This window comes from Myripristis murdjan, chromosome 13, assembly GCF_902150065.1.
Source record: "Myripristis murdjan chromosome 13, fMyrMur1.1, whole genome shotgun sequence".
Taxonomy (NCBI): domain Eukaryota; kingdom Metazoa; phylum Chordata; class Actinopteri; order Holocentriformes; family Holocentridae; genus Myripristis; species Myripristis murdjan.
This window is the reverse complement of record NC_043992.1, coordinates 13,178,675-13,190,042: the sequence shown is the minus strand read 5'-3', so window position 1 is coordinate 13,190,042 and position 11,368 is coordinate 13,178,675. Positions and strand designations below refer to the sequence as shown.

Sequence of the window (11,368 nt, the reverse complement as noted above, 5' to 3'; positions counted from 1 at the left end):
TTTGGCGCAGACAATGTGGTGTTCACATTGTAAACAGCTACATCCTGCATGTGAAATGTATTATTTTGATCTGGGGAATTTTCCTGTCAAGGAAAATAGCCTGGTTGAGCAACAGTCCAGTTCCTCACTGCGGTCCCTTGGGGGCCAGAACGAACGCAGAGCGGTTCAAGTTTACATTACTGTAGTGGTGCTCATGGCTGATTTATTTTGGGGAGTTCAGCGGGGGTCAAACTTATTATACGGCCATAATCTTTGGAATGAATGAATGCTGACTTAGGGTAGAATGAGTGAGTGACTGATTGGGGTTATTAATTATTATTACTTTTATTGTTAACAATAATAATAATAATAATAATAATAATAATAATAATAATAATAATAATAATAATCATCATCATCATCATCATCATCATCATCATAATACTTACTTAAAGCTCATGCACATTTGCTTATCATAAATTATATTCACAGTTGGCTATCTCCAAGGAGCCATAAAATAAACAAAACAAGCTCATTTGGAGAGGGTGATGGTGGGAATAGGACGTTGTTTTGAGAAACCAGTGTGTCAAGTTGTAGTTATACTGGGATTTCTCCACATATTCACAGTCACCCGCATAAGTTTTTTTTTTTTTTTTTTTTTTATCATTGTGCTTTTTTTTTTTTTTTTTTTTTTTAAAAAAAAGGGGAATTAATTAATGTATTGGACATTTTGTTGAGGAACCTCTGGAGTCGAGGTTCCTTAAAAGTGGTCAGACCTAACTGTGGGAACCACTGAGCTGGGCTACAACTGCAACACACACACATCGCTCTACTTAATTTTATTTATTTATTTATTTTTCATTTAAACCTCAGAACAGGCTATTCTGTCCAATGGGTAGCTGCACTTAATCATCACCCCACAGACTCTTGGAAATGTGCAGGCCTCAACTCCAAAGTGAATTCTGGCACTTAAAACGTATCAAATGTGATGGTTTTGTGTCAAAATAACAGGCCAAGGTGCTAGAGCAAGGTGTTATTTTTATGCATGTGTCACATTATGTGGCCTCTGGGGGCCACTTCCATCCGGGTGTGTGGATTCACACCGGAGCCCCCCACCCCCCCTTCTCTCTCTCTCTCTGTCCCGAGTCCATGATGGCCTGTTTGCACTTCATCATTGGGTGATAAGCGACGCTTTTATTCTGCGCTGCTCACGGTGATTCATTAGGCAGACTGGATGGCAAATTGTCTATTGGAGCTAACAAAACCTGGTGAACTTAGGGGCCCACTGGGATAATGAGGGCAATATTTTTGTGTATTGGCGGCTGCGAGTGACTTTTACGCATTTCGATAGGAGCCAAAGGGAACAATTAACGCCAAAATGCATTCAGTAATCTGCCAGTTTAATTTGGCTTCGCTTATTGCCATAGACCCATGCCCCATAAAATATGACTCACGACCTTTCTGTCTTTATTAGTCACCAATCATCAATTCGGCATGCACATAACCCACCAATCGGCACTTATTTTAATACAATTTCAACTTTAAGGTTGGTTTCCATCCTGCTTGCTATACCGTCACCGACGCTGTATTTTAGTGGAAGAACATTGTATATATCAGCCGGTGCTAAAATTTCATTCTTAATAAAAAATAAATAAATATATTAAAAAGTTTACTTAGTGGATTGTATGTAGGCTATGCCTTATTCAAGAGTGATTCAAAAATGCTGAAGTGTTAAGGCAACATTAAATTTTCAGATGTGTTTTAATGATGCTTGGCTTAGAGGGTTTTTTTTTTTTTTTCCAAGCAAACACCAACAGAGCCGGGACTGGAGGATTCATCGACACTATATGAACAGGCTCCAGACACAGTAGATCACGGACGCATATTTAATTTTGCCCCAGAAACCCATATGGTGTTGTTGAGTAGGGATGTTTATGGGAAGCTTATCGTAGTGAGCTAACCCTGCGCTCACAACTGCTAGTAGGGTCATTTACAGTGAATTGGACCTATATTTATACTATTCCTCATTTTGCCGGGGGGGCTGGAACCTCCTCAGGGGCCCACTTTGAGAACCACTGGGTAATATGCTTTAATAGAGATTAGTAAAAACGCATATATCATCTTTAATGTTATTATTCTGATGAATCACAGTTGATTTTTTCTGTTAAACTACAATAAGTCCCAACTGGATTTACAGTCCACTCTAGTAAATCTTGTGTGTGTTTTTTCTGCTTCAAGTCAAAAGAGGGGTGAGCCAGGCAAGTAGGGAAGAAGGAGAGAGAGAGGGAGAGAGAGAGGTTAGACTAAAAAGCAAGAGCGAGAGTGCAGTCTGAAGTCATTTCCAATATGCCACGAAACATTACAGCCCAACAAAATCGATTAACCGTGAACCGCGTTTTATGAGCCTGAGTAAACTTGCAGTTCCGATCAGGACTTAATTAGAAGCAGACACGATGTTACTTTCATAATATCGCGCCACAGGTCAGCATTTTCATTTTATTGTTATTATTGGATGGTGCGTCCCTGTATGAAGCACCAGCCTATATAAACAAGTGACATCATCAAAGGGACATTACTGAAATGCGAGCCACAGCCACAGGACGGGGGTAGAGGTTATGGCTTTCAAGCATCCATAAAGGCATAATAGTGCATTTGGATGGATACACACAAACCTCATCGCGCTGTGTATTTGGTCTTGTTTTTCAGACACCCTGCTGCATGCATAAATGCAAGTTATTTAAGTGTAGACCCCCCCCCCTCCCCTCCCCTACAGTCTGTCTGTCTGACTAGCACACACTGGGGACCGCATCCTGTTTGCTGCTCGGGCTGGGAGGTGTGAATATTCAGCCAGAGAGACAGAGAGAGAGCGAGAAAGAGGGAGAAAGAGAGAGAGAGAGCCTGGCAGATGTGTCCCTACGACCCCCCTCCCCTCCCTCCTCCTCCCCCCACCACCTGTTCCCCATCACAGGCTGCTGCGTTAACGATCATGAACATAGTGGGTAGCGCCAGATTTGCCTTTACATTTATTCAATGATAAGGGTGAGCAATGACTCAAGCAGGCTTACCCACTGATTTGTTAAAAAAAAAAAAAAAAGAGAGAGAGAGACAGAGAGAGAGAGAGAGAGAGAGAGAGAGAGAGAGAGAGAGAGAGAGAGAGAGAGAAAGGGCTCAGTGTACTTCTGCTGAAACAACCTGCTGTCGCTGATAAACAGTATTTCCAAAAAGGTTTTCAAACAAATTTCAAGAACCACTTTCTCCTGCCGCACAGAGCCTTTTTTGGTCCTATTGTGTACCTTGCCTCACCTCCCTTTCATCTCCCCTATGTATTTACTGGAAATGCCTCCTAAAGACTCAGTTATTTCTGACTCAGGTTTGGATAAGCCATGATACAAACTCTATTCGCAATTATGGATTTCCTGTTGGTTTTCTGACTCGTGCGCCCGTTTCAAGTCATTCTATCACGGCCAGACATCTAAACGGAATGAGGTTTACAGTGAAAATAATTACACGCAGGGAAAAATAAATATTATACTGTCATTTGGGGGTACAAACACGAAAACAAATGTAAAAATAATAATAATTTTAAAAAAAAATTAAAAGGGACAAATTTGCGTCCTATTTAAAAGATCTTCATGAAATGTTGCCCTAGTTGTCCATAGTACACAAGGAATACACTTCATATAAAGCATCATAATCCGTTGACAGCAGGCTGTGTCTCGGAGCAAGCCGTAAAGCTGCAGAAATTGGTTCTAAATGACAACTAAAAGAAAGAAAGAAAGAAAGAAAAACAATAAGAGCATGGTGACTGCCACTGTTAGATAATGATGGTAATAAAAGGCGGCCCGCTCTGTTGTAAAGCTAATTTTGTGCTGCTGCTGGCAACGGGAAGGACGAATGGGCCTTCCCACTCAGTATGCAAATGCAAGTCTTGCAGAGGTGATGTTTATTCATACAAACGGAATCAATTTGCAGACACCGCCGAAACCTGAGGAAGAAAAGCGGACAAGTGGGCTTTCCTTTTCTTTTCTCTTCTCGCCATCGCTATTTCCGAGGGGGTCCGTAATGCAAAGTGTGTGACACTAATTACTGAAGGCAATTAGCGCGCACAAGTCATTTCCAAATACACTGGAAATAGCTGTTTTGGGGATGTGTAGTGCGATCGTTTATTTGACACCTTGGAAAGGGCCTAGGCGTGCATACACCTGTGGTTTCTCGTGGGAGTCAATACACTGAACGCGGAAAGCCCCAAACCTATAATTTCCTATAAAACTCACCAAACCTGCGTAAATCCTTTTTATGAGCAGAGTAAAGCAATAACTAATAAAGACTGTCAAGAATGTATTATTACTTGTTCAATATCCGTCCCAGATGTTCCCTGATAAGACCAGATTTTACCTCCAAACATCAGTGGCAATGTTTGCTTAGTGTTTGTCTACGCTGTTAAAAAAAAAAAAAAAAAAAAAAGAGAGAGAGAGAGAGAGACAATATTCACTATGGCTGATGTACCTTGTCATAGGCTAACTCATAATCTATAATCTGAGTCCCCATGCTATCATTGTTATCACTCAGGTGGCCGGAATGCACGCAGCCAAATACGCACACATGGCAGCGCGCATTTCAAGGTTTATCCATCCTCTTTCCTTCCTCGCAAAGTCGCCCCCCTCCCTCCCATTGGTTCTTTGAAATCTGCATCACCCCGGTCTCATTTTGTTTACAAGAGTGAAATTGCTTCCACACACTTTATTCTCGGCGGGTTTTAGTGAAACGGATAGATCTTGAGAGAGCCGAGCCAAAGTGGTCAAGGCTCACTCGCATTTTTTTTTTTATTCAGGCGGTAAATACCTCGACCATTAAACATCAACACGCAGTCATCCCGGTGAGTGGTCTGAGAGGCGACAGTCTAACGATCGCCTTCTGACTCACAGGTTATTATTAAGCCTTATCCGCACCGCTTAAACTGATTTCGTGCATGCATGAAATGAGTGATGCTTCAGTATTGCAGCAACCAGTGGAAAGTTGGCCCGGCTCCACTACTACTGGTCCTTCCATCTCTACTCCTTGCTCCAAAAACGCCAAAGGCCCCAGTTGTGCTGCTTGACTGATGCTTGTTTTAATTGGGAGGCCTTTTTCCTTTTACAATGAGATTTACAGTTTGGGTGGTCTGACCAAATAATTTGACATTGTCCCTTCCAAAGAACGCAAACACACAGCCAGTGGGGAAACAGAGATAGGGAAGGCTAGGACTGGACAGAGGGGAGCCCTACAATTCATTACCTCAAATGAATTGTAGGGCTCATGATGGTCCAGCGTGATACAGGAGAATGGACATCAGCCATGCCAAGCATAAATAGTCCTCGGCACCAGCGGTTCTGCAAATGGGGCTTGGGAGCCTCAGGGATGGCAGCAAAACTGAGCAAAAGTTTAATTTCGCTTTCATCTGCCAAAACGGCACAAACTGAATCTGCGCTTGGACATGCAAGAACAAGAGTGCTTCGGCCTGAAAATCCAATCCTATGAAGAATAGATTCAAGGCAAGCTTAACACTTTCAAATGGAGGACAACACACATAAAACTGAATTGTTAACAATGCAAACCTACCAGTTTTATTCAACATCTGATCAGTAAAATGGCACATGCACACATGATGAAGTGAGGAAGGTTTTATCCCCCTTTATCAGTGCTTTTTCATCATTTCATTTACCAGAAGTCAACACAGACACTGTATAACAATGACACACATTTGTCAGAGGACTGTCTCTTGATGTAGTGGGTTGAACGAGTCACTCCTGAGTCCTACATAATACCTAAAACAAATTCTCAGATCCTGTGTATCTATTTGGGGGTTCTTGGCAAGGAAGCTGCGGAGAATCCTTGTCCCAGCTCATTTTTTTTCACCAGATCATCACCTGCTGCCTTTAATTCATGCATGCTGTTTTCCCTTTCTCTCTCTCTGTTCTCTCACTCCCTGTCGGCGCTTTTGAAGTCTTTGGAGTCCTGTGGTTTTCAAAGGGTCAGAAAAGGGCAGCCTACTGTCCTATCGAAGGCAGGCTGCGGGGTAAACGTATGTTACCACCTGTCCTCGCTGCTCTGTGTCAACACTACTGGTGTCACTGTAATCACACCTCGTCATCTCACCCCCTGCCGCTTATACACTGTTCCCTCTTGGTCACACGCACTGAAATGCATGAGTGACCGAGCAAAAGTACGCATACACACAGAGACACACACACAAACACACACAGAAACGCGCACACCACCAGTGTGGGACCCCTACTGTCTGACAACCGTCACACCAGAGGCAAATCAAGGAGCCCCACTGGTAAAAGCACACCCCCTCCTCACACTTCACATTACGGAGTGCTCTGGCTGGCCCAGCCCCAAACCTGTGGGGGTTGCTTGGCTGAGAGAAAGCTCTGTGTCCTGGGGAGAGAGTCAATTACAGGTCCAGGGGTCATGCAGAGAGTGGGGAGAGGCAGCCAAAAGTCCCTCAAGATGAAAAATTAGCCTTTCAAATGCACATCCAAAAACCAAACTGCTCTGAGGAGTTGCGGGTGTGTTTGTCCGTGGTTGCTCCTGTTCCAGAGAAAGAATCCTGAGTTTAAGAGGTGCTTTTCATTCAACCTCAGCTTCCTGGCCCGCTTGCCCAGATTGAAACAATGGTCCTGGAGCTGGGTCTGGAAGGGAGGCCAGGGTGGAGCAGGACGATCCAAAACTGGACACCAGTCCTGAGTCTGAATCCGACACAGACAGCTCCTCGAACTTCTGGATGACTGTCCTCACTGACTGGAAGGGGATGTCCCTGTGCCACCGGCCCCGGCCGGCCTCGCTTGGCCCCCTATAAGATGAGTTCCTGCTGAGGAAGACATGGGGAGGAGGAGGAAGGCCGCTGCGAAGCTTCAGCCTTCCTTGGCCCAGACCCAGAGCTGGGAGCACCCCGATGGGGCTGAAGTGGGTGGGCAGCGTGGCAAGGTGCTCCTGGTTCACAGGGTTGTGGAAGCTCAGGGCCCCCCCTCCTATGTTGAGGAACACTCCAATGGTTTTGATCTGGGGTGGGACGGTGCAGAGTGGCTCCTGGCTGCCATCGTACACTGCACAGAAAGACAAGCCACGCCTCTGCAGCCACCAGCCGACAGAACCGTCCAGTGAGGTCACACCTGAGACACGGGAAATTGTCACTTCCATTTACACTGTGGACACTTATGGATTAGTGGCCTCTTTTTCAAATGCTTTCCACGCTTTTTAATGTGATTAAGGATGTGGCCAGGCAGAAATCAATACACTTAAATTTCATTTTAATACCAAACTGTTGATGTCACATCCCCGAATATAATAATTTAATGTGGCACAGAGTTTCCATGTGAAAAAAAAAAAAAAAATCATTTTCAAATTTTCAGAGCCACTCCAGGCCTGATATTATTGGGAAGAGAATAACAGTTAAAACTGCATTCATCACAGATGCTTACCAGTGGATGACTGAAGTTTTATTTCACTTATTTTATTTTATTTTATTTTATTTAAAATTTACCAAACAAGGTAACAAATACTAAAACTACTACTAATACTAAATCCAAACATCAAAACATCTAAAAGGGTTTCAATAAATGATCCCTCAGTGGGTGAACCACTTGGTGGCGCTACGAGTTGCAAGCACATATTTTGGTGCTTGACGCAGTGTGTAGGTGTGTGTTTACACTGTATGCCTGTGTGCATGTTCTTGTGTGTGAGCGTGGGTATGCTCTTGCACAAGCTCAGATAGATTGGCTTGGAACCAACAGCAACAACAAAATCCTCTGGTGTGTTTTCTTACCAACCCAGTAGACGGAGCTGTTGCAGACGTCCACCTCCCAGTAATACTGTCCCCATGTGATGACAACATCAGCACACACCTTAGGGAGGGTGAGTGTAACCGGGGGGTCAGAGGTCGTCACTGAACTCCTGACCTTGTTGCCATGGTGATCAGACAGGGAGCCAGAAGGACTCTCACCTCTGCAGGTTACAGTGAGGAAGGAGTTGGAGAGATGGAGGGATGGAGGGACACTGGAAGGGTCCAGAACAAAAGACAGTCCTAATATGGGCCGTGATGAGGAGAAAAATGAAGAGGAAGTAAGGAGAACAAATTTTCATTTGTGCAAGACAATGATAGGTATATCACAAGAAAAAACATTCTCTGCAATATTTCACTGTTGTCCTCTAAATCCTTAAATTTAAGGTGTTTTGTTTGTGCATTATATAAGTGTGAGGTATGATTCAGACCTAGGACTGACCGCTCCATCTCCTCCTCTCGCAGGTCTATAGCGCCATCCACTGGTGCTACTGGGGCACTGGCTGCAGTGGAGCCTGGGTCAAATAAGGAAACCATACACATTAGCTTCACAGGTTTAGTTCTCAGGTTGACAGTGTACACTAAGCCAGCGAGAGGCATACTCTTACTCAGAGAAGATGTGTCAACATATCTGCACACTCACCATATAAATAGCCCTGCGCTGTCACTTCCCCAGCATCCCTGCAGTACATGTTGCTCTAAAAACAGAGACAGTGTTGGGGACGGCATTAAAAATGGAGAATCTGAGTTTTATATCCAAGACCAGGGATATGGGCCATACCCACCTAAACTAAAAAGTTTACCCACATTTTTTTTTTTTTTTTTTTTTTTTTGCAGAACAAAGTTGACTCACTCTTTTACACTAACATAAGTAATATCTAGAATTTATATGAGGATAAGGTCTATTTAGTTACATAGACATGAATGTTCTCATTGGCTTATTTAATTTGACAATTTGCCCACCTGGCTGGCCATGAAGGGGCGCCTTTCTTTGTGCACAAGATTTCTTCTCCTTTTCCCTGTTATTTATCTCTTTTTTTGGTGAGTTTTTGTTTGTCCTGTTTTCCTTCTTGTACACTTGTGATTTGGGGTTCAAAATAAACTTTAATGTCTTCATGAATTGATTTTTGATTGGATTGGTGATTGCTTGCATCATGATAGCCCTTGACATGAAGTCAGAGTATAACACCTTTTTTGACCAACACGCTATCCAATTCCAAATCAGTGATTATTTTCCTTGCCTCAGAAAGTGGTCTCTCACCTGCAAATGTTGGAGGGGATCTTCAGACACTCCATCTTTGCTGTATTTCTCATCGGTTCCTGATGAAGGGCTCAATGTGGGGTCACGTGGGAGACAGGTGCTGGCAGACGACCATTCCAGGCATGGCAGCTCTACAAGATGGCGACAGCGTGGGCACAGCACAACGCAGACAGGTAAGGAGGCGCCTCGGCTTTGAGAGTGGCCCGACTTTGTGGCTTCTCCAGCCTCTACACAGCGTCCGCACAGGGTGTGAGAGCACGGTAGGATCAGGGCGATGTCATACTCGCGATTACAAGATGGACAGTGAGATGACTGTCTCAAATGACAGATCTCCTGTTCCTTGTCTTCCTCCTTTTCAGGCTTTTGCTCACCTGCCACTGCATCCAGAAGTGGTTTCCACTCGTTCCGCCTTCTTTGGGGGCAAAAGCTTTTCATTGACATTATTGGCAGTAAAAATAAATTAAGTTAAACATCCTTGAATGCCATTGCTTCTTTGCCTTTCTCATTTCCTTTCTTTCGTCACCATGTCAACAAAAGAAATCCCTCTGTCCATGTGCCTTCCAGGGCATCTCCTGTCCAGTATGGCTTTGAGAGTAAGAAAATGGCCCTCCAGTATGGAAAATGTAATTCCAAACTCCATTTGTTCCAAGCCAAGAGCTCAGCTAATGCCTGACTGTGTGTAACAGGTGCCAGACAGGTAAAAGCCTCCTGTGGTTATTATCATTAAAAAAAAATCAAGGCCTCAGTCTTTCATCTTTCATCCAACCTCCTGCCAAAGAGACACAGCAGTGAGCTCTTATTGTCAGTATATCCCTTTGGTAGAAAATCACAAAGATGTTGCTGAGTGGGTAGAGATATCCCACTTTGGTTAAAAAAAATGACAAAGCTCCTCTTCTCTGGCAGATCAAAATCACAGCAGATGGTTGGATATGAAGCATCCAGTGGATTAGATATGAAGAAATGCTCCTGTTGTGTGCTTTCTTGTGTGCTTCTGTTGTCCCTTCCTCTGTCTCCCAGCTGAGTGTTAGGTGGAGCGGCCTGAGAGAAGATAAAAGAGCGAGCGAGCGAGCGAGCGAGCGAGAGAGAGAGAAGAGCACAGCCATTTATTAGGTACTCGTTGCTTGGTGTTGCCATGGCAATAGGTCTTCCCATAAAGACACTCCAGAGAAAGCAAATGCACTGCAAACCCACCCACACACCCACACCCACACACATCCAAATGTTAGCAAAGAACTCATTAATTCAATGAGCACGAGCCAAACACTCCGGGACACAGGTACTCAAACGAACAGGTGCACGCACACACACACACACACACACACACACACACTCACACACATACACATACACATACACATGCACACATCCATGTTCAGCTGTGCCTCCCTTGCAGTGGATTATCAATGAGTGGCTCCCCCTTTCACTACTACATGATGTGAATTACAAAGATATTTGTCACAGCTCTTTGTAATTCCCTGCTGGCGAAAGGGCGAGGGCTCATTGTGCTCTTCCCCAGTCTACAATGCAGGGGGCATGTGAGGTCAGCATGGGGAAAGCTTTGGGGGGATACAGGGTGCTGGACAAGGCAAGAATAAGAAGCAATGAATGAGAAGGAATTTGCACGTCCTAGGTATGTCCTGTAAGAATACCAGGGAAACCTTGGCACCAAATACAAAACCACAAGCAAGACTTGTTTTTCACCTAGGCTTTATTTACTTTGAAATTCTGCAGAAAAAGGCCACGTGTTCCTTGCCTCACATAGAGCGGTCTGGAAAATTTTCTCTTCAACATTTTTGGATGGCATAGTTGAATATCTGCAGTAAGCATAACCTCATCCCCCCTCAGTTCCTTGTAATTGATGAGGAAACTGATAACAAAGGCAAGTAGTTATGGAATGTGAAAATTGCATCATGCCAGTGTGAGTTACATAAGGGCAGGGTCAAGGAAATGGAAATGAATGTGTTTTTCTGATAATAGAGCAATTTTTTTGTTTTTTTTTTGTTTGTTGTCTTTTGCTAATTGGTGGTTGTTTCTGTCATGATGATGATTGGAGATCTTGTTTCCCCCCCTTTTGATTTACCTCTACATTACTGAGTATAAGCGTGACCCATAACTATGTTCATAAAGAGTTTAGAGATAATTTACTTGAATAAACAACTACAGACAAAATTATTTTTTCCTCAAATACATTTAAAAGCTTTTTTGAAGTGCCCTGTTTTGCCCCAGTACTGAGGGAGGTATAGCTTAGATGATTCTCATGTCAGGGATCACTAAATGTGTATAACCCCTTTATAAGAGCGTTTTTG

The 11,368-nt window shown here is 43.7% G+C and overlaps 1 protein-coding gene across 1 annotated transcript; it reads right to left on the bottom strand.

Annotated features, from left to right (window-relative positions):
- Window positions 1-5,716: 5,716 nt before the first annotated feature.
- Window positions 5,717-8,143, bottom strand: LOC115370497 (uncharacterized). Its single transcript, XM_030067525.1, has 3 exons — window positions 8,115-8,143; window positions 7,787-7,965; window positions 5,717-7,133 (listed from the first exon to the last, which is right to left on the bottom strand). The coding sequence occupies exons 1-3, from the start codon at window positions 8,141-8,143 to the stop codon at window positions 6,592-6,594; spliced, it is 750 nt and encodes a 249-aa protein (XP_029923385.1). The 3' UTR covers window positions 5,717-6,591.
- Window positions 8,144-11,368: the final 3,225 nt, after the last annotated feature.